Source organism: Camelus ferus, chromosome 25 (genome assembly GCF_009834535.1).
Source record: "Camelus ferus isolate YT-003-E chromosome 25, BCGSAC_Cfer_1.0, whole genome shotgun sequence".
Classification (NCBI taxonomy): Eukaryota; Metazoa; Chordata; class Mammalia; order Artiodactyla; family Camelidae; genus Camelus; species Camelus ferus.
Window position 1 is genome coordinate 33,085,621 of NC_045720.1, and position 24,082 is coordinate 33,109,702.

General features: G+C 43.5%; 2 protein-coding genes across 3 annotated transcripts in view; both read right to left on the reverse strand.

The window, feature by feature from the left end:
• Positions 1-4,303, reverse strand: part of CPQ (carboxypeptidase Q) — a 389,854-nt gene extending 385,551 nt beyond the window's left edge. The window contains 1 exon segment of the mRNA XM_032468179.1: positions 4,057-4,303. The gene's annotated coding sequence lies outside the window, so the exon portion shown is untranslated.
• Positions 4,304-20,967: 16,664 nt separating this feature from the next.
• The window catches only part of SDC2 (syndecan 2), a 103,856-nt gene continuing 100,741 nt past the window's right edge, over positions 20,968-24,082 (reverse strand). For both annotated transcript variants that reach the window (XM_006191965.3, XM_014565392.2), the window contains exon 5: positions 20,968-23,372. In XM_006191965.3, the coding sequence (XP_006192027.1) occupies positions 23,209-23,372 (164 nt within the window). In that variant the 3' untranslated portion in view covers positions 20,968-23,208. The remainder of the gene's footprint in view (positions 23,373-24,082) is intronic.

Here is a 24,082-nt window from a genome sequence, read left to right on the forward strand (position 1 = left end):
AATATAAGGATCATTAGAAAGTCTAATGTGATTTTTTCCCTTCTTTTTAAAGTGATTTATCTTTTTAGACCGAGGGCCTGTTGTAAAGTTTGGCAGGTCTTGGCTGTGACATCACAGTACAGCTACCGTCAAGGCTGCACACTAGGGATCGCCCCTGGATGTTCCAGTTCCCTCTACTCACTGTCATTCTCTCAAAACCTCTTCCTCATCTTACATTTATTATCCTCATCAGTGGCATCATCATAACCAGTTAAGCAATCAAAACCTCAGAATTATTTTCAACCTGATTTCGCATATCCAACTAGTCATTAAATCCTGCCTTCCCTATTTTCCGAGTCTCTCTCAAACCGGTGCTATTTCATCTGGACTATAGCAACAGCATCCTTATTTCCCTCTGGCCTCCTGGCTTTCCCCTCTCTGGGTCCTCCGAAAAATTATTGCTGGAGCTATTTTCTAAAGAAAATCCAATCATAGCACTCCTCTGCTTAAAAATTCAGCTTAAAAACTCTTTAAAAAGATTATCTAAGCTCTGATTAAGTCTAAATAACACACCATTCAAGGACCTTCTTTCTCTGGCCCCAGCATCACAAGACTTCTCTACCACAGCCATGCTGAACCCCCATCTCTCCCTGGGGATGCTATGCTCATACTTGCGTCCTTTTCTTTGCCCATGTAGTTCTCTGTGCTTAGAGCATCCTTCTCTCCCTCTCCTCTTAGCCCTTAAGCTTCAGAATCCCGTTCCAAATTTACCTCCTCTGTGAAGTCTTGCTAAGCTCTAACTGCACCTCTTTCCTGGGAGAATGAGCGGACACTACTGCACATCACCTGGTGCTGCAACCATATGTGGATGGATCCCTTTCCTACCCAAACTCAGTATCTCACTCATCTCTATCTGGCACGTAGTATGCACTCAATAAATGGTTACTGAAATGAATATATGCTGAACAAAGTAAGAACTGAAGAAAAATTCCATAGACCTAGAAGCACACCAGTCCTCCTTTGCTGCTTTAAAGAAACAGAGCCCAGAATAAAAAAAAAAAAAAAAAAAAAAAAAAAAGGACTAATAATCTGATGTAGCAAACACATGAATGGGTTGTTTGTTTTTAAAACCTAAGTGGTTGAGGGAGGGCAGGGGGAGAACAAAGTACATTTTAAAGCTCTAGCTGCAGGGCAAGTAATAAAAATTGTTGCTTTAATGTTTTTTTCATAATATTGTGAGCAATGGGAAGGTCTGTTCCACCACACCAGCCTTCAGGGCAGAGCGTTTCAGCCTCCTGAGCTAAATCAAACTGGCACTGGCTCTCAGTTTCTCAGGCAGCCCCAACTGGTCTCTGCCTTCTATGAGACTAAACGTGACGGACAAAGAAGACACAAAATAATTTTCTAGTTACTTTTTGGGCCTCTCTTTTCCTCTTGTCAATTAATTATCAGGGTTTTGGAAACTCAACGTGCATTTCTGCCCCTAGATTACAGTGAGGTCGGCATCGTATTTCGTCTGCATTGAGTTGCCGTTCTTATAAAGGAGGAGGCTGGGAAGCAGCAGCGTCCCAAGGACCCAAAGCTAGCCCAAGAGACGGCAGTGCCTGGGACTCACAGTTCAAAGCCCTTAAGTGCTACTCACTGAAAATAGGTCTTGAGGTCACCCTTTTTATACTCCCTGGATAGATATATCTGAACATGTTTAAAATTAGGATGCATGAGCATCTAGGTCAAAATATTAGAGTTTACCAGAGTACCAATGGAATTTAGTAATTTTCAAAATGATATAACAATCAATTCTCTGTAATTCAGTCTTAAATCATTCCTGGGCTCCCATTCTTAATTCACTAACACACAGTGCCCAGAATTTAATATATATCCTGGAACACACACAGAGACCACATTATCCAACATGACACCGTTTTTCCTAGCAGAGATTGTCTCTATTTCTGGGAGAAACCCTGCCTCCAACTGCCTATGTTTTGAACACCTGACTTACCCATTTTCCAAGCACGGTTTCTATTTAGGAAGATTGAATAGGGATTACAATTGTACCTAACTCTTAGGTCCACAGTGAGGATTAAATGGGGCAATGTAAGTAAAAAGGTTAAAAATAACAGTTCTAGGTGCGGTCAGTGCCTTATAAATGTCAGCTGTTACATTCCATGCCTGAGCCACACATGACCCCGTAAGTGGATCTTTGAGAAAAAGAGTCAGAGAAAGTTGGTCTTTTTCACCAAGCACGACGTTTGGCTTCACTTCTCCCAACAGAGTTGAAATAGCTGAAGTAGGTAACATTAATTTTATTTTATTTAACACGTCTGGGACTTTGTGTTTGTTAAATGTGGCATGCAAAAAATATTTTAATATCTATATAAAATGACTTTTTAAGTGCCTTTAAAAAAACTCTCTAAGGTCCTTCCAGTTCCAAAACATTGTGATCTATGATAACTAATCTCAAATGCAGGCAAATAAATAGAGATACAACTCCCTAGATATAATGAAAATATATGGCACTGTCAGGCTGATTGCATTAGAAACAAGTTAGACCCAGGGCCGGGGGCCTGTGGCAATGCACAAAGTAATCTTGCCCTCCTTTCTCCCCACCAAACCAGAGTCTATAATTCTCATCTCAAGCCCCCAGGTCCTTTTGGAGGAAGAGGAACTAGATGTGATTTGCAGAGAAGATAGTGGCGCCAAGATTCTATGGAATCCCGAGCAGAGCAGCGGGAGTGAGCAGACTTCATGAAGTCACCTGCAACTTCATCTTTTACCTGATAAAAGAGAACCCTGGAAGACTAACTCAGGACGGGGTCCTACCTAACCTCCTGCATCTTGGAGATTAAGAAACTGAGACCTAAAGAGATCAAGTGACAAGTCTAAAGTCATCCAGCCTTTCAGAAACCCAGGTCTGGAAACCTAGAACTGATGCGGTAGCCAATCAAATTAAAGCAGTCTCAACCAGTGTAACTTCCAAAGTGTCTGCACACAGATAAACGTCTCTCTTTTCCTCTCTGAACTATATTCAGCCTTCATCAGCCACCCACAAACCAGCCAGCACCCGTCTCAGGAAAACAAACAAGATTCCTCAAAATCCTGAATTCAAAGAAATGTCTGGTTTTACAAACAAGTTACTAAAATCAGATTCACCTTTATCTTTCAGGAATACATTAAATATTATTATGGTGACAATGATTCTCCAAAGCCCAAAGTAGAAAACACAGACAAGAAAAAGCCTCCTTTGTTTTAAGCAACACATACACGAAAATCTACCTCAAGTGGAAATCTGAGGCGGTGCTTCTGGTGATTATTTTCTTTAAAAACAGCACAGAACTCCTTTCAAGTAGCCACAATCTGACTGACTCCACTTACAAGAGTGCAACATTTACACAGCTTTTGGAAAATTATCAGAAGAGTTCTAAGCCTGTGCCTCCACTGCGTCCACGTCATGTGTACTGATACCCATTCGCGTATTCCTCCTTTCGGCTCTGCTTTATGTGAACTCATTCACCGATTCATTAACTCACCAGTTCATAGGAACTCACTCGTTCATTCATTGCTTCCTGAGCACCAGTGAGTACCCGACATACGGGGGCTGTGCCCTTATGGAGCCTAAGAGCCTGTGTGGAGCCTAGACGTGCATACCAAAACTGAAGTACGAGATAGAAAGAGAAAAGAACCACAAATGAGCCCTGATAAAGTACCCTGGAGGCTCAGGGGAACGAGGAATGGGCTCCAGATGCGGGCGACGGCGGCTCAGGCACCCCTCCCCCCGCGCCGGAGACGAGAGGTAAGAGGAGGCGACCTTGGCCAATGAACCTTGGCGCCCCGCTCGCCGCGGGCGGCGCACAGCATCCTCCTCCATCTGGGCGCCCGCACTCGGCTTCCTCATTTCTGGGCCCGAGTCGCGGAAGCCGCAGGCCCAGCCTGTCTCCCGGTGGCCTCCCCATCCCGTCCGTCAGTCACTCCCACGAATGAGCGACTTGGGAAGTCCACCCCGCCACCTCACCCCACCCCGCCTCAGCCCGGCCGCCGGGAGGAGCCAGGCCCGGCCGCCCGCGGGCATGGCGAACGCACCTGGTCGAGCAGCGCGGCGGCGGCGGCGGCGGCGGCGGCGACAGCGCCTAGGGCAGGCTCGAGGCCCAGGCCTTCAGGTGGCAGCGCCACACCCCCGACGCGGCCCTGGCCCTGCGCGTCGCGGAGGAACCGCGGCCCTGCCCCCCTGCGCCGCGGCCGGGAAGGCGGGGCGCTGTGGCCCGGGACGCGGGGCTCCGGGCGCGGACGGGAGGGCCGGGCCGGGGACCCGGGCGCCGCCTCCGCAACGCCCGCGGGCCTCGCTGCGACTCGGGCGACCCCGAGGGCCGCGGGCCGGCCGGCTGGCACCTCACCTTCTCACTTCTGGCTCTTGTTAGAAAATAAGTGTCACACCCTTTGTCCTGGGCCCCGCAGCCTTGCTTCTTTATTTAGCGGCTAAAGGGCCCGAGCGTCGCCCTCAGACCCTCGCGGGTCCGCACGGCCTGGGCCTCTGGGCTGGGGTGGTGGGGGGTTGGGGACAGGGCGGGAGTCACGGGTGGGTTCGGGAGCTGTAGCCTCAGGTCCGGCGAAGGGCTGGGCGTGGTGTCCCGTGCGTTAATGAGCTAAGCGGCTGTGCAGGGGGTGGAGGTGGGGGTGTGAAGCTGAAGGGAAAACGTGGAAGGTTTGGCTCTGCCTCCGAGCCTGGCCAACCCTTCTGGAAACCCCGGCCTTGAGAGCTGTCAAATGCCGCCCACCAGTAAGCGATTGTTACGCCATCGTTTTCCCATCTTGCAAGATTGTTGGAGAGACGATGATGCGGGAATGTGGAGCAGACAGCACAAACTGGGAGATCAGAAAGAGTCCTGTCTCTTTGGTTTCTGGTTAATTGTGTGAAGGTGCCCAAGAAGGGAGACTCGGCTGATGACCCTGGGTAGCTTATCTCAACAAATCACTTGCATTGCTGGTCACTAAGTGTGTGCTCACGTATTTTCAACTTTTTCTGTTTTGATAATTTGAATTCCTTTACTTAACTACACTCTTGTCAAATACAAACAGTTATCTTTGTGAAACACAGAGCAATTAGGATCTCTCCTTTTAACCAAAAAAAAAAAAAAATCTTTTAATTTAAAAAAACAAACAAAAAACCATGCCTACTGGGAATTTTTTAAGAAGTACAAAACGTGTATGTCCATTTACTTACACACACTTAACCCTCAGTTAAGCATCTCTCTAAACCTTTAGTAACCCTGTTGCCTACCAAATAAAGTATGAACTCTGAGACATTCAAAGTAGTTCCTCGCAATGTGATCCTGGCCCATCTTTCTGGAATCATCTCTACAGTACTCTAAACCCAACTCCACCAAATTTTTTTTTTCTCAAATCGTTTGGGGTAAAGGACAAGTTTTATTATTTCCAAAAAAGTCATGGATTGTCATTTTTTAAAGCTGCAATTAAAAATTTGCTAGAAAAGTAAAAAAAGACATAAACTACAAGCCCCAGTTTTCACTACAGGTATACAAGTACACAAGTATAAAATTACTGTCAATTTGTTTTTGTTTTCTTTTAATTTCTAAATGTTTACTCTCAATTTCTTTATTTCTCTCATCATGGACCAGTAAAAACAGTTCATATACTGACACGTATGATGACCATATTTTAAGTGGCACTGATTTGCTGTTCTTTAAATGTGTCAGATTCTTTTTGACTTTTGGGCATTTTCTCATTATTCCTTTAGTGCCAATCAAAGTTCTCCCTCAAGGTTCAACTTGTAATGTGATAATAATAATAATAATAATAATACAGTAGTTTAACATTTATTGAGTGCTTTATGCTAAGACTTTACATGCATTAACTGTGATTTCTTACTAACTCTAAGAGATGGTATTATTACCCACATTACAGATGAGGACACTGGGGATTAGAGAGGTCAAATCATAGAACTAGTGAGGTGCAGAGGTAGCGCTCTGAACTGAGCCAGCCTGACTCCACAGCCCGTGCAGTCAACCATGATGCTGGGCCCTTCTCCATAAGGCCCCTCCATTTGCTTTGGAGTTGAAATGAATGACTCCTTGCTTGTAGCTCTACCACAACATTTTCCCCCTTTGGTTTTTATTGATGTCTGGCTTTAAGCTTTAAGCATCTGAGTACAGTGACATTTGTGTATCTCCACATCTCTTAGTGCTGCTCTCTCCAACTGGAACGTCCTTTATGCCCTTGGCTCTGCTCATAATAACCACTGGAAACCAAGTTTATCCTCATTGTGTTACCACTATCTTTTGTGCATACTTCATGTTATGTTATAATTATGTGTTTACATCTGCATCTCCTGTTAGACCCCATACTACCCCATTATGTTCAGTTATCTTACCAAAGATGTTTTTATTTATTTAATTAAACAAGCGCTTTCATAGCATTTATTTGTCTGTTTTAAGAGCTTCACAACTTGATAAACAGCCCTACAGAGTAGATATTATTTATCACCATTTAACCCGTGAGGCCAACCGTGACCACCTATTTAATACTGCAACCAGCCCCTTCCCGGAGCCCCAGTCACTCTCTCCCTGCTCTACCTTTTTTTCCCATAGCACTTATCATTTTCCAATATACTATGTAATAGTACTTATTTATTATGTTTATTGTATACTGTTTGAAAATTCCTCAAGGGTAGGGAGTTCTACTTTTTTTACCTAATGTATTCCCAGCACTTAGAATGCTGTCTGACACATAGTAGGCACTCAACAAATATTTGTGCTGTAAGTCCTACTAATAAGACTATGCTGGCCAGGATAACCGTGAGAGTAAAGTTGACTTGCAGAGCCATGTAAGAACAGAGAGGTAAAATTAAGTATAAGGGAATTGATTATACTTTCAGAATCTTAATCACCACCCATTCCTCCACTCCCGGCAGGGAACAGCACTATGGTGGAGACCATGCTCAGAATAAAGCATTCGACTTGTGTAAGAAACCCAAAATGGTAACATGTGTCACGTAAGTCAAAACCCAGTGTATGAGTTGAGCTAAACTCCATTATAATACTGTTCCTAATTATAGTGAATTGAAGCCAAATTACACTCCCCCAAACCAAATAAATGTAGAATATACCAGGTGGCGGCCCTGTTTTCCAACACCATAATTTCAAAGGAATTGTCTGATATTTATTTTGAATGTGCTATTCTGCAATTATATGATTAACAATTTAGTTTTCCCAGAATTGCAGGACCAAATCCAGTTGGGTTTTTCTTTCTTGGTCTCATTGTTTATGAGATATTACTATACCTTTAAAACATAGTGATAGTTTAGGATCTTCTAAAATACTACAAGATCCTGTCTCTGTTGGAGGGTGGGTGGTGACGATCCTAGAAATGGAAGATAGAGCTTCCTTGCATCCTCGGCCTCTTAGGAAAGAGGTGATAAAGGGAGCACCCAGTAGTCATGGGTACCGTTCTTGTCTCCCTGAAGGGCTGGCTATACATGATCCCTTGAACCTGCGGGTATGAAGGAGGAGGGGGCACCAAGGAAGCATCAGTGACTGGAGCTGAAAGGTCCCCCAAATGTTGAAATAGAGCCTGAGCTATGAGAATCCTGCCAGGGCCCCTATTCTGTACCTCTCTGTCCTGTTCCTGTGAGAAGGGGTTTGGGAAGCAGAAAAGGAGAACACATGGCTTTTTCCCCCGTGTCAGCAAGGAATCCAGCTTCTTTATTTGATTTCACAGAGATTGCTTATTACAGCAGAACAATAACTACGCTAACTCTCGAAAGACACGGGTTCTGACTCTACTACTAACTCTTAGCTATGCAGTTCCAGCTCCAGCTCCAGTTCTAAGTTGCTCATAGTCCTCCAGCATCCCATGGTGCTTCAGGCCTCTGCGCCCTCATTTCCCCAACTTCTGGGAGTACTGCTGGCAGACAATCAGCCTGCAGCTGTTAGCCCTCTTCCAGAATTTCCTTTGTTGCTGGTTTCTTTATTCACTGAGTACTTCCTTACATTTTAGCACAAAAAAGAGGGTGTGATGTATTAAAGAAATAGGGAAGAAATTATAAGAACACCAGGACTGAGTGACTGTATTAAGGCAATAGACAGTGGTTGAGAGTAATTAATGTATAATCAAAAGAGAAGTGTGAAAGCCCAGGGCGCTTGTTCAGTGGCATGCAAAGAGGCTTTCATCAAGACACAGGAGAGCAGAAAAAGCTGATGACCCTCCTTAATCATTAGCGAAGAGCTTCCAAGAAGGTAAAATTCTCAACCTAAGCATGTTTGCTATGCAAAGGTCAGAACTCTGGTTAGGCTGTGCTGGACCTTGTACAGGAATAAATGATTATAACCTAAAGTCGAGGCAGGGTCTATAGGAATAAAAGACAAATTAAACAATCTCTGCTCTCAAGGCGATTAAAGGCAGATGGAAGAGACAAGCATGTAAAAAGGTGGTTTTAGTACAATGTGATAAGGGCTAGACTAAAGGTAAGCACAAGTGAGGGGGCATGTAAATCATCCTGGAGGGCAGAGAAAGCTTCTTGGGAGAGGTGATGTTTTTACTTCATCCTGAAGAGTAATTAGAATTAATTAGGCAGAAGAGTCAAGACATTCTAGGCGAAGGCTGCTGACTACACAAAGACATGGAGGTGGGAAACACGGTGACCCATGTGGGGACCCAACATAATGAGTGTGTCGAGGAGGAAATGAAGTGGACAATTAGGAAAAGATCAGATCCAAGACTGTTTGCAGATCAGTTAGTGTGTGGCCTTTATCATTAAAGCTACAGGGAGCTTTTATAAGCAGAATGATTGTATCTCTCATCCCAATTTCAGGACAGCACCATATTTCCATAGTGGATAAAAAGTGTTCTAAGAGATTGTCTCAGTCAGCTATTGATGTATAACAAACCATCTCTGTGTCTTAGAGCAATACTCATTTATTCTTGCCATCATGTCTTCAGGTTGGCCAGGCCTATTCTAGGCGGGGCTGAGCTGGGTGCTCTGCTTCAATCTGCAAGTCTGTCTGGGCTCAGTTCCTTGCTGTGGGTTGATCTCAGATCTGCTCCATGTGTGTTCATGGTGGGGCCTGGGATGAAGGTGAAGTACTGCCTTCGGAGACTTCTCCTCACCCTCCTTTGTGCAGTTGGCCATTCAGGGCATCTTCTTCCCATGGCAATGAAACCCCAGAGGGAAGGCAGGAACTGTGAAGTCTCTTAAGATCTAGGCTCAGAACAGGAACCTAGTGATGTCCACCCATATTTCACTGGCCAAAGCAAGTCATATAGCTAAGTCCAAAGTCAAGAGTCAGGGAAGTACACTGCCTCTGATGAGAGGAACTATCAAGTCACTTGTAAAGAATATAGATACAGGGAGAGGTGAAAATTTGGGGTCAAAAGTTCAATCTCCCATACAGGCCATTTTTATTCAATAATTAGAGGCTGCATGGTATAATAGTAACCAAACAGACTATCACTTAATAGCTCTGTGGGGCTTCCATGAGTTTTTTAAAATTCTCCAGGCATCAGTTTTCTCATCCATAAAATCTAGATTGATACCTCCCCCATTTTGTAAGTGATTACAAGACTTACATGTGACAGTGTCCCTGGGCTTTGCACCTTAGGCACCAATAAGATAAGAACTATAAAGAAGGAAGATCAATGGTTGGACTTTGGTGCTGCAAAGCCAACATATTGGAGAGAAACAAAAACCCAGTAGAACCCAGAATACGGTATTCCCTTAAGATGACTATTAGCACCCACTGTGCTGGCAACCACAGCTTTTTGTCTTTGGGGAAAGATGTGTCTCCCAGAAGTAAGCCAGCCACATAAAGTGTTTATTCTGGCAATTCTTTTACATATCCACTTCATTGCTTGGCAGTTTAAATTTGGGGTTTGTGAATAAGGGGTATGTACCCCAGAAAGTTCTAGGACAGGGTTCTGGGCAGGTGGCAAGTGGAAAAAGCACCTCCTGGTATTGCATTAAAGTTGTTCTCCCTGAGTCTGTAGCTACTGTCTGTCCAGATGGCCTCCCTTGGTTGAAGCATTGTGCCAAAGACAATATCCAAAGTGTTCTTATTCATCTTCTCAGATTGAGACCAACTGGCCCAGCATCATACAACTCTTTGAACCCAGTTCTCTTGAGTCCCACAGCAATGTGCTTTCTCCTATTGGTATAAATTAGATAGACAAAAGGCTAAGCTGCTGTGTAAAAGACACCACAAGACATAGCAGCTCAAATTCTCTTATATTGTACAGAGATGGGCAGGCTGTCAAAATGGGTTGGAGGCTGTGGTCCATGTGGACATCCAGGAATGCAGGTTTCTTTTATTTTCTTACTTCAGTATCCTTAAGCAGCCTTTTCCAATTGAGAGAATTAAGCTTTAATGCTTTAAAGCATCCATCATTGATAATGAGTTAACTTTTCTCTTATGTATCTAGACTAGTATAGCTTTGTACCATCCTTCGAATAATGGAGATAAAAATTTCTTAAAACATTTCCTGTCAGGCTTGTTTCTCTTACAGGAACCCCACTTGAGACAGGCCGTTAGGATATAGTTCTTATCCCATGGTTGAAGCTGGACCCCAGCACATATGTGCACATTCCAGTCCGCAGGAAGGGAGACAAAAGTGAGAGAAAGGAGAGCCTTTAATCAAGATGACTGGGGAGCTGCATGCATTACCTCTGCTCACATCTGACTGGCAACACATAATTTCACAGCAACATTTAGTTGCAAAGGTGCTGGGGAAAGTAGTTACTAACGCGGCACACGGCAGCCATGTGCACAACCAGAAATTTTGAGGATTCTGTTACAAATAGGAAGAAAGATGGAATAGACAGGGAGGTAATTCTCAGTCTCTGTCACATTTGACTATTACTCACTAGACTAAGTTTCATGAGAGCAGAAACTATGTCTCACTCACTAAGGACAAGTAAGTAAGTATTTTTTTAGCATAGTACCTAGTACATTAGTATCTAGACACATTAGGATCTAGAAGATTGAATTCCACTTATTTATATCCCATTAAGGTAATCCAGAGGACCATCTTAAATTATAATGTTCAAAAATAAAAATACTTACAAAACTAATTATTAAAAATTATTATAAAAATAAAAAAGATAGATAGATAGAAAAAATAAAGGAAATGCAGTCAGAAACAAGCTGGCATTGTCTCCCTTATTTGACAGGCAGAAACAGTCACTGGGCCTCTCTGGCAGGAGACATCTCACCAGACCCCTGAAGATTCATTTATTTACTTGGCCAAACCTGGATGCATTTTGCCTACTCCATGTGCTAGACTCAGGATAATTCTTACTGATCTCTTAGGGGACACTAGAATGACAAGCAAAAGTGAATCAGAGTGGACATTGGTTTAGCAAATAAAGATAGGGCCTGACTCAGAAAGAGGCCAGTGCCATAGTAAGAAACTCAAGGAGTCCTCAGACCAAGCCTTCTGAGGTCCTTCTCAGGCAAGTTAGGGATAACCCAGCGCACAAAGGACAAGAGATGCCCCGGGAATGTAAAAGGTGTCCGCCCGCCCCTGGTGTTGGTATAGGTGCCTGCAATGGGTGCACGGTTTGGCCCACCTACCATGCATCCATTCTCCCTTCCTCTGGTAACAGCACTTTGCTGCCCTTCTGGGGATCCGCTGCTTGCTCTTTCTGAATGATTCTAGCACAGTGTGTCCAACTCCCACCACACTCAGACTGGCCACTGAGAGAATGCCATTGTCCTAACCATGTGAATGGTTTATAAATGGGTATACAACTCAAACTGATCTAGACACTGGAAGTGAAGGGTGGATTCTTCTGGACAGATGAAGTTGCCCTATTTAAAAACATCTTTTCTGGCCCTAGAAAGGTCATATGTGGTGAGAAAATGTAACCAAACCAAAGAGGGAGGCAGAGTTGAGCAGACACTAGATAGAAGGTACTGATACCATTTAAACCCCAAGAACCAGGTTTTCCTGAGGCCAGATTTGCCCCTTTCAGCTACATGCACTATTAAATTTCCTTTTTATTTAAGCTGATGTTAGTTACTGTTTTTGCCATTTGCTTCAAGAGAATCATGATTTACAGAGTGGATGACTTGATTGGGTTACCCCAACAGGCCCTGCAGCACCCCTGGCTGAGACTGCTGGGGACCTGTGGACAGCTCCTCGTCATGTCCCAATGGTTCAGAAAATTGCTCCAGTTTCCACTTTGTAATTTCCACTCTGAAACCCCTTGCTCTGGTTCTTTATCTCTATTTTCTGTCCTGTGGTATGGTACCTGGATCTCTTTGGATTGATACTTCATGGTACATTGAGCCTGGCTTTCTATTTCAGTCTCACTCTGAATGTTGTCCCTCCAAAGTCTCTGGGCTATACCCTTCGCATTCCATGGGCCCTGTAGAAACCCACCCGGTCACCCCCTTAATACTTGTCCGCCTTCTTTTGATGTTGCTGCCCTTGGCTTTAATTTACGTTATTCAGGGAACCCAAAGGTCAAAACTTCCTCTATAGCCCACCAAAATATTCAGACCTTTTTTCCCCAGATTTGTTAAAGGAATTTTGGATGGGAAAGGATAACAAAGAATAAGCTTTTATAAAGAGGTTAGTCATTCAAATAAGGAAGCCTTAAAAACCTGTATTGCATAAGGCCCTCCGGCCACTTGTAGCCATATATAAGGCTTTCAGCCTTATGGGGGCATGTCCTTACTATGGACTCAGTTGTGTCCCCTCAAAATTCTTATATTGGAGTCTTAATCCGCAGTGCCTCAGAATGTGACTGTATTTGGAGATAGAATCTTTAAAGAGGTAAATAAGTTAAAAGGAAGTCAGGAGGGTGGCTAGTCCAATGTGACTGGTATCCTTCTTGGAAAAAGCCTGTAGGACACAGATACACAGAGAAGTCAAGGTGAAAACGCAGGGAGCAGACAGCCGTCTCTAAGCCAAGGAAAGGGGCCTCAGAAGAAGCCAGCCCTGTGGACACCTTGACCTTGAACTCCCAGCCTCCAGAACAGTGAGAAAATAGAATTTTGTTGGTTAAGCCACCCAGTCTGTGGTACTTTGTTATGGAACCCCTTGCAAACTAGTCAGTTTCCTGCTAGTTATTAGCAAACTGGCACCTCTCTTGCCACATCCTTTGGGAAAGAACAATAGAAATCTCTCCCTGGCTCGCTCTCTCTCTCACAGAATATCCTCAGGAAAGAAACCCATGGTATTTGTGGAATTGCTACTGAACACTGTCTTATCCAGCCAGCAATGAAGGAGTGGGTCTGGAGTCTCGTCACTGGAGGAACTTCCTCCAGAGTCCTTTGCCCCAGACCCTTTTAAGCCCTGACACTAAACTGTGAGCAAAGGCTTATGGCCTTGTCTCTGGATACATCTCAATCTTGATTCCCCAGGAGTCCATGGAGTGGAAGAAAGGGACACGGCAGGGATTCGGAGAGCAAAGAGGGGAGGCGGAAATGCTCGAGGCTTCCGCGACAGTGAGCGAGGGCCTGGTGAAATCAGTGGTGACATCAGCGGCTGGGGCTCCTCCGATGGGGCGACAACCACTGTTCAGAATTGTGGGTAACTTGCAAGTTGAGTATTCGTGTGTCAGTAGTGCCAGCCTGGCCCTTCCTCACACCCCAACGATCCACACACCAGCAAGCGTAGGGGAGCAAATATCTGACACTGTCCACTCTCGTGGCATCTCAAGAAGTTGTCAGAATGGGGAAATGATTCATTCTTGGGCACACAGTGAGGTCAGTCGTGAGTTATATATAAAAGCGATGTCAGCGTAGAATGAAAATGAGTACGTGGAACCCATCAGGATGATCCCACAAACCACCAGCTTACGCACAGGACTATTAAACGAGGCTTCAGGATGGGTGGATCCTCGCTCGTGCTGCTCAGGTTTTCAGAGAGAGACATTAGAATGTGAAACAGACTTCTGCATGTGGTTTGCTGTGGACTTTCTCAAGGTAAACTAGAAAAAAGTAATTACATAAAGCTAAAAGTGAGTCCCAGGCTCGGTTGCATTTGAGAGAGTCCTGTAGCCCCACAGGCCCCTGAAAAATCACATCAGCTTTTGAAGGCATTTCACAGTGGCTGCAACAGCACTGTTGGAATCAAGCCAAACAGCTTTAGAAGCAGCCTGGTCCCTTAGACATTGATGACAATGCCAAGAGCAAAATAAAAAGGGCTGTTGCCTAGCGTGGCATCTGGGCCCTGCAGCTGCCAAATCATATCCGTTAACCATACCAAAGTCATCGTCGGAGAAATGCCCAGCGCGAGGCCCAGGGGCCCAGCAAGCTACAGAGCTGCCTGTGATCCAGGCCGGCGGTGGGTTCCGGATCTCCAGCGCCTGCCGAGACCGACAGGCAATGTGAAGCAAGTCAGCAGAAACTGCTCAGTTCCTGTCTTCTTGTTCATAAAATGGGCACTCCACTCTTAGCGTGTGTGTGTGTGTGTGTGTCTGTGTGTGTGTGGAACAGAGACAGACAGACAGAGTCAGAGACAAGGAGACAGAGAAAGCACTGGAAGGCAGCAATAAAATGAAAAATACAGTTTTTTTTTTTACAAATTCTCCAGAAGATAGGGTTAGCATGATTAAATAAACTCAAAAGAACTTGGATGGGGAGAAAAAGAAGACTGGTCATTTCCAAATCCCTTCTCCCAGGATGACAGGGAGCTGCCACAGAGGGGCTGAAATCCCTCCTCAAAGGAACGAATGTCAGGCCTTGCTCTGCTGGGGAGGGAAGAGCAAGCAAAGCAAAGACTCAGAAAAGCTGGCCAAGCCAGGGAGAAGCTCTTCCCTCACCTGCACATCGGCCTGGGGCTTTTCTTCTTTTCAGATTGTTGCAAGAAACCAGATGGCTGCAGAAGCCTGGTTCTACATTTATGAATGGAAATTTGAACAGATTTTAGCAATCAAGATGGCATATATGATTTTTTTTTCATACCGTGTTTACAGCCCAGCCTCCTTCCCATAAATGGGAGAGAGGGTCATAAAATGGGTAGTTTTTGATCTCAGGACAGCATGGATCCAGCATGGTGATTATGTGGCACAATAACGGAAATATTGAAAGAACAAAGGCAGAAAACACTAATCAGCTCCCTGTATAAATACTAAATATTTATCTACAAAATGATCAAATGTATCTGCAAGGAAACCATTAGCCCATCAGGAGCACATCCTGTGTTTTAAGTAGGTGACATTCAAGCCCAGGGTGTTCACAGGTATCTGTGAACAACTACTTGCTTGAAGTCTGTTTAGATTTTTGGTATGATATAGATTGTTTTGTTTTGTTTGGCTGAATGTCCCAGACGTATGGGGCCTTAGTAAATTTTAGGGAGGAATTGAGTAAGAGCTGGTAAGAGAGCTAATGAGATGTGCATGCATCCATCATCCGGTGCTAGGAACTGGGCTAGGCACTCAGGGTGGGTGGGAAGCCACAAAATGAACCAAACCTCATCTAGGTCCACAACACACTTAGAACTAAAGGCAAAAGCAGGAATGTATAACACAAGGCTGGAACAAGGTGTATGTTGAAGGTTACAGGAGTGAAGAGAAAGGAGTGGGGTTGATGGGGGAATGGATAATGACAGTGGTTCCTGATACCCTAAGAAGAAGGGAAGAGTCTGGAGTTGCGGCCGTCTGGGAAAAGCGTATCACCCCAGGGTTTGTTAGCAATTTCTGTTGGCTACACCTTCAAAATATGGGGTAGCCAGCCATAGAATCTGGAAACGTGAATCTTATGTGATCAGACATGATAATATAATGTGAATAAACCATTTATTATGCATTCACCTGGATTTCCAGACTCTGTGGCTACCTTGGCTCTCCAGAATCCCTCACTTCTCGACACTTCCATCCACTATGGTTGTCTCTCTCCCTGAGGACTGCAACAGCCTCACTAGTCTTCCTCCTGGTACTTTTGCCTACATCCACCACCCACAATCAGTCTATTCTCAACACAATCATCAAAGCAATCTCTTTGAAGCAGTGATCCTCCAAGTGGGGTCCTTGGACTAGTAGCAGTAGCTGCACTTGGAAAAGTTGTTGGAAATGCAGATTCTTGGGTTCTACTGACCTGTAGAATCAGAAACTTTGGAGGTAGGGTACAGAAATCTGTTTTAACAAGAGCTCCTGGCGATTCTGATGCCTGCTAAGGTTTGAGAACGAATTGTAAGCATAGGGGAGATAGTATCACTCCTTGGCTCAAAATCCTGCAATGGCTTTCCAAGGTCATTACAACAGCTACATGGCCATCCATATGCCACCCAACCCGTGGATCCTTCACTGACTGCCCATCACTCTAGTCCCTGGCTCACTTGCTCCTTGGCCATACTCAAGGCCTTGGCACTTACTGCTCCTTCTGCCTGGAATGTTCCCCAGCTCCCCAGGCCCCCTACCCCATCCACTATGGCTCAGTCCCTCACCACCTGCACCTCTGCTCAAATGTCACCTTCTTGTTGATATATTTATGGTCTGTCTCTTCCCACTAGAATGTAAGTTGTTTGAGAGCAGGGCCTTTGTTTTGTTGGTGCCTGTATTCCCAGGGCCTGGAACTGTGTATCTGGTACAGAGTGAGTGCCCGGAAAACAGCTGGTGGAGAAATGAATAAATGATCTTGTATTGAGGTTCTACCAGATGCCAGATGCCATGCTAAGTACATCACCTCATTGGATGTGCCTCACTGAATTCCCACAACAAGCCAATGCAGTGTACATTATCATCTTTATTTTACATGTAAAAAAGTGAACTAAATGAAAAAAAAGAGTAACAAATACTGAAGAAGAAAAAAAAAAAAAAGAAAGAAAAGGGACCAAGGTAAGGGGTTATCAAAAAAGGAAATTTTTCATAATCCCCAAATTCTGGGTCTGATGTGGAGCCACATTCATCTACATTTTGTACCATCTTTACTGCTTTCTCAGTCTGGACACAGGAAATGCCAGCTTACTCTGGTATTTACCTAGGTGGAATGTAATTAAGGAGACAAAATCCTGCTTTCAGTGATCCCAGGACAAGGCTACAAGCAGAATTACTGTTTTGTTTCTGATATTTTCCTATTGTAAACACAGATGATAGACATATTTCCTGAATATTCGAGTAGTTCTTACTCTTCTGCCCACTTCCTTTTTTCAATTTTAAAAACAGTTCATAGTGTATGTTATTAAAGACCTAGTAGAATCAGATACTTTAACATGCTTTTTAATTTGCTCAAAAATGAGCTATCATGCATTATGGGGCTTTTTTTTCCCCTTGCAATTAAAAATTGTATTCCCTGCTTAGCATCTGCCAAAATGAGAATCCAGTCCTGGGACCAGGGCTGAAGAGTGAATCTGGGAGTGTTTCATCTAAAAAGAGAGACCGTGCTAGTAGGCAGGCCCAGGGCCCCCCTCCTTCTCTGTCTGTGTGCCCCTCTAGATGATCTCATCTCATCCCATGGCCTTTATACCATCGCCATGCTGTTCACTCCTAGGTCATCAGTCGGGGTCCAGGAAGGAAAACAGAACCCATGCCGAGGAACGCGATGGAGGGAACTTAATCCAGGGAATTAGCTACAAAGATGCTAAAACTGTCCAGCAAACCGAGAGGGTGAGATAACTCAGAAAGGAGCAACTGCAGGAAGCCGCTACTCTCCCTGAGGCTGGAGAGACAAAGGGGCAAGGTGGGGTTTTTGAGAGTTTAGGGACAGTGGGAGTGGGGAACTCGGAGGAGAGTTGTCCCAGTGGGAACTCAAACCGTAGAGAAAATTCATGAATCTGGAGACGCTGCCCAAAGCAGGCAGACGGAAAGTACTCTGGCTTTTGCCCTTCCTCCTGACCTTTTAGTCTTTGGCCAGAACCTTCCACCAGCCAGAGTTTCCCAGAAGCCAGTCATCAAGGAAGCTTGGGAAATGCAGTTTGTATGGGTCACCCCTGGACCCCCAACTTCCATACAGGGCAGAGCAGGGAAGAGAAGGAACTGAGTCAAAGCACCCACACTAAATGATGGATACAACTCCTAAATTAACTGCTTCAGCTCAGACCTTCTCTCTGACCTCCAGATTCTTACATTCAGTTGTTCACCTGACACCTCCACTTGGGTGTCTAATAGTTCTAATTTAACACAGTCCAGAAGGAACTTGTTTTACCAGCCAGCTACCCCTGATTATTCCCCTTCTCAGAATGTGAATCGCCCAACCCAGGCCAAAATATGGATGATCTTTGATTCCTTTCTTTCCTTACTCCCTATTCCTTCCAACCTTTTAAGAAAACCCTTTGATTCTGTCTCCCAAACCATCCCTGCCCAGCCTTCTGTGTCTCCACTCTTACCACCTGAGGCCAAGCGACCATCATTTCTGTGCGTAAGAATCATGACCTCCTGACTGGCAATGGGACCCACACTGTGTCTCCTTACAAGGCATTGCCCAGAGGTCAGTTCCTGAAGATCTGGAGGGCACATGGAAGGAGTCAGGAATTTATTCTCAGTGCCATAGGAGCTGCCGAAGGGAGGGACCTAAATAATTTATATAGTAAGGAGATCAGCCTTGCTTCTTCATGGGGGATAAAATATAAGGGGACAAAAATGGAAGAAGGAAGACTAGTTAGGAGGCAATTATACTTCCCAGCCCTCTTACTCCACCTCTTCTACCAGCATCCACTCACTCAGCAGCCACTGGCCTTCTCACTGTTCCTCCAGCAAGCCAAGTCCCTTCCCTCTTTGAGGCTTCCCGCAGTCTGGAATGCTTGTCCTGATTTTAGCACAACTGGCCCCGTATCTTTTGGGTCTCACCCTCTCAGAGGCCTTTCCCGTCCAGGTGGTAGTAATTACAACTGTTCACAAATATGCCATCTCTCCTTAGGGGCACAAAGCAGGATTGCACTCCTCTGCCCCTTGGTAATTAGTTATGGCCACGTGACTTGCTTTGGCCAATGAAACATAGGCAGATGTGACATAGGTCACTACTGGGTAGAAGCCTTAGGAGCCACTGTGTGCTTCACCACGAGTTTTCTTCTGCCACAGTGACTAGCAGTGCTTCTTCCTTGACCTGAGACCTGGACTGAGGATGACAGTTGTTTAGAGCAGAACTCTCTGCAAGCCCACGGACACGCAGCGTGAGCAAGAAATCAGTGTCTCCTGTTTTAAGTTGCTGAGACTTTGATTGCTGCTGCTGCTGCGTACCTGGCCTGTCTGGGCCCCTCAGTCCATTACATCAACCTGCATCACGTCCATTGTGAAAATACCACCAACTGTTGGTATACGATTTATACTTGTTGTTTTATTTATTAATTTTGTTTGCCCTACAAACAAACCCTCCAAACCCCACAAGAGCAGAGTCTCAGTCTACCTAGCTCACCACCATCCCCCCAGCTTTTAGAAGAGGGCTCAGTGCAAGTCAGTAGGCAAGTATCTGTTCATTAAAGCTCCGATGCCTTGCACATAGAAGCATTTGTGGCCTGTACGCTGTATTGCCAAGGCAGCTGGAATGGATGAGTCTTGCACTCAGAACAGCCGGAGCATCAGAGCCTAAAGCTTCACTCTGCTATTTATGGGTTAGGGACAGTTGCTTTGGTTATACTCTTCCAGTTAATTCACAGGAAATCAAGTTTCCCAAAGCCACCACGATTCCTTGGTCGGAAAAAGCCCTGCTAAAAACTATATGCAGCAGATAAACAAAAGGAGTGAAATCTTAGAACCATAAATCATGAGTGAAGTCACCCAGAGTTAGGAAACAGAGCAGAACAAAATTCATTTTGATACTGTTTTACCAATTCCAAATGACAGATAGTTGTCCTATCCTTTTGAAAGTTTTCTATGCCAGCTAAATCTAATTCCCCAGAAATGGCCAAATCTCCAATTTCACTACTGTCATAAAATATGAGCACTGAAAAGAACCCTCAGTGAGTACTCAATTCAGACTACTCCATTCATCAGCTAGCTTGATTAATTTTCATCGGAAACCCCTTAGGGTCTCACTGTTGTCGGCCAGAGGCTTAGAACTTAAAAACTCAAGTTAGAGATGGTGTTGCTTAAGGTCATTGCCTTTTTAAAACAAATATATTTTAAAACATTTTTTCTACCACCCCATTATATAACAGAGCTGTAAAGAAGGTCCTGATTAGTGGGGAGGGTATAGTTCAGTGGTAGATCATGTGCTTAGCATGCATGATGCCCGGGGTCCAATCCCCAGTACCTCCATTAAAGTAAATAAACAAACCTAATTATCTCCTCCCTAAAACAACAACAAAAAAACCCAAAAACTTTTTATAGAAGAAGATCCTGATTATGAAATTAACCCTGCAGTATTTTTAGATTTTATATTTTTGCTCCTCACTTAAAAGATTTTCTTTCAGGTTTCAAAATGTCTGAGATATTGAGGAAATAAACTCCTAAAACTATGACATTATTGTGTCTTTTAGGAACTCGCACCCTTTGTAGGACATTTGGTTTCCTTCAGGCAACCAGAGTAAATTAATTATGTTTTACTTATTTAGTTCAATCTCCCAGACCCTATACAAACAGACTATATCCTCAATAAGTAAGAGCATTTTGTCCAACTTGCAAAAACAAAAACAAAAAAGCGCATTACCAAAACATCAATTCACTAAACATCTGATCTGAAACTGTCAACTTTTAATATTAATAGATGGCAATGTCTGCAATCTTGTCCAATCTAAATTCAATTTGATTAACCAGGTCCTAATCCTGAAGTTCCGGTACTAGGTACCTGCAGATGGAACTTTTTATGAAATAAGAACGTGCTCACATCAGTCCCCCCACCTGCTGAAAATGAGACCGTCTGCCGATCACAAGTCTCTGAAACAAAGCCATAGTCACACACAGGAAATCATTTAGAGGTGGTTAAGGAAACAGGAAATTTTCACATTGGCTTCAATATTTATAATTTACCAAAATTTTCCTGAATTTGGTCATCATTACTGACATTTTCTATAGTTCTATTTATTGCATCTTAAAAATTAAAAAAAAAAAACTAAGCAGAAAATGTACAGTTGAAGAAAACTGGATGTCAGTCTATACAATGATTTTTCACTTTCAGCATGACAGACTTTATTTTGGCACTTTAACAAATATTTTGCTTTACAGCAGTGACAAAATATTTGCCAGAAATTTCCTTTTCCTGGCATGGCTATTCCAAGCAGTTGTTATTCTACGAACTGAGTTTCACTACGCTTCGCACAGTCAGAGCTATACCCCCTACATTCTTAACCTCCGTCCCTGAGGGACTTTGTGCAGTTTCAGAAGGTACCACCACTCCCTTGTAACCACTCCAAAATGGATGGATGGCTCTAAGTGACGGGACAAAAATCTGAGAATTAAGGCCATTAAAAATTTAAGTAAATGCTGTTCCGAGTGATGCATAAAAAAAAATTTTTTTTAATGAGTCATGTGGCAATCCCAGGGAATGTTCTCTGAATGAAGTAGACAGACTTCAGTAAGAGTAAATCGTGTGTTGGAAAGGTTGCTGTCTGTGCTGTCTTCTTCCTACTTTGGTGGCTCACAGTTTAAAATTAGTGGTCAAAGAGAAAAAAGGAAATGTTCGGTTAGAAGGATGTCCCCAGACAGGGTACCCTCATTATTTCCACCTCACCCTCAGGCATCACTGCTCCCTGGCAATTTCGTTCGTAAGCAGTGACGCTCTCCCTTCAATGCACAGACCCTCCCTGTCCTCCTCATCCTCTGCAGTGTGGAAGATGGTATTCCATCTATCAGCTTTTCGGCTGAGTTTCAGGAGAGACTGAGAGCACAGTCTGAAAAGTAAAACAATCTGGAGGACTAAGCCATAGGTACTGATGTCAGGAAAGCCCCCTTTCGTTCTTTGGAATTTATATTCCTAAAAGTTATTTGCAAAAGCAGGCCTCCATCTCAATATTGCCATCAGCTATCCTATAAAGGTTGCAAAATCCACAATCCCCTCCCTGGCAGCCTTCCAACATCTACATCCAAACACACACAGGATGATACATTCAGATTTCCTCTGGCCAGTTCAGAAGCCGATCTGGTAATAAACAGCCTCGTCAACGAGCTCTTTGGTTTCGATTTACAGACACCGTGGAACACTCAGAAATCAAACCCACATCATCCTTGAGCACAGACAGTCGTTAGCAGAGGGGAGAGATACATTTGATCGAAAATGTACAAAATTTATAACAGTGACATTTTCAACATTAGGCCACATGATTTATTCAGTAGTTTTTATGTTCCCAAATTACAATTTACGTCTATTCGTAAGACTACAAAAGTTACCATTAGAATTGTCTGTGCTTATAAAATACCAACCTTTTTTTAACTGTTATATATACTCATTAACACCAGTCTGCGACGAGTTACATAGAATCATAGGCACTTCAAAGGCTTAAAAAGACGTTTACAACTTAAATGCATTTTTAAGAACAAAAACTGATTTTTTTCCTTAAACCCCTACTCGTACCTTCAAATTGCAAGAAATTAACAAATACAGTGGCCAAAGGAATCTGCAGCAACTTCTCAAAATACTGTTAGCATCTTTGGGTTTGCTGAGGCTTGTCAGTAACTCACATCAAATCCTCCCAAAAGAAGACCCGATTAGATAGATAGGACTAAACAGTTTTGTGGTGATAATCCAATTTTACACGTTAATTTGCTATTGCAAATCTGCCTGAAGCTACAGGTGACGAAAAACAAAGCAAGTGTAAAATGGATAGTCTGACACTTAAAAATTTATACAAAGTGGAGGTTAAAGTTTACATATTTGAAAATCACATATACACTAAATTACCATAATCTGAATTATCCAAAGACAAATTGCACCGTAACAGCTACAAAAGGCATAGAGTTTTGTTTTGTTTTCAAGAGGACAAGAGGGAAGAGCAGAGGAGAGGGAAACAGATAAATTAACAAAGTAAGACCAACTTGGTAAGGTCAATCGGAGACATGCTAACACAAATTAAACAGCTTTCATCTTCGAACCATAGGATAAAAACAATCTTCATATTTGCGCATGAAAGTTTAAACCGATTCCATGAACATTAAGGGTTTTTGTAACATTTATATTTTGCCACTGCTATTCACAGAACACTGCAGATGTTAAGTTTTAATTTTATGTTGTTCTAAAGAAATACATGAAAAGTTTTAAATACAATGGGCTTTTATCATTAAAGGGCCAGAATGGCCCTTTAATGAAAAAAAAAAAAAGAACCAAAAAACAGAGATCTTCATTATTCTATGCAAAAGCTTTATTTTTGAAAGTTCAGTGATCTCATAAATAGAGACACTAAGACGAGTTTTCACGCATAAAACTCCTTAGTAGGCGCCTTCTGATAAGCAGCACTGGATGGCTTGCGTTCTCCGAGGTCATAACTTCCTTCATCCTTCTTTCTCATGCGATACACCAGCAGCAGGATGAGGAAGATGGCAAAGAGAAAGCCAATAACTCCACCAGCAATGACAGCTGAAACACACCGAAAGGAAGGTCACTTTCTGAAGAGATTCAAGGGTGGCAGAAACTAGCTTTTGTCCAGTCCAACCAATTTAAGCTTTCACAAAAAGCTTAATTTGAAAACCCCCAAGCTCTGAAAAACTGGACTCAGTGAAGCAACCAGGTGATTATGCAAATCTGACATTCCTCAGGAGACCCAATATTTTCTTTGATTAGTATTAATAATATCACTCAAAAGCCTCAGTACGAAAAACCTGGCTGTGACCTAACTAATTCCATACTTTGAAATTCTTGAGTCTGAAATTCAGTATTCACATGTTGTAGGCTCATCTTCTAATTGCTTTTCCAATGAAAGCTCAAGACATGATACAACTGACTTAAATTCTGTAAAGGTAAATATGAAAGCATGCAAATTTCCTTTCTAGTTTAGGATTTGGGACTATGGTTTTCGGGATTAAGTATTCTTAAATCTTGCAAATCTTCCCCTTTAAAATCAAATGTTCATACTTTCACCAGATAAATTAAAATTAGAGACAACATTCTTAATGCCTTGGGCACTGTATCTACTATCCGCCCAGTAAAGAACTTTTCCTTCTCTGATGGTTATTTTGAAAACAGGATGACTTGGCTCAAGACTGACTGATCTTCACATTCTGCCACCCTCTGCCCCCAGGCCCAGCTGTTCTGGACCAATTCAGATCAGACCTTAACTTCTTCCTGCC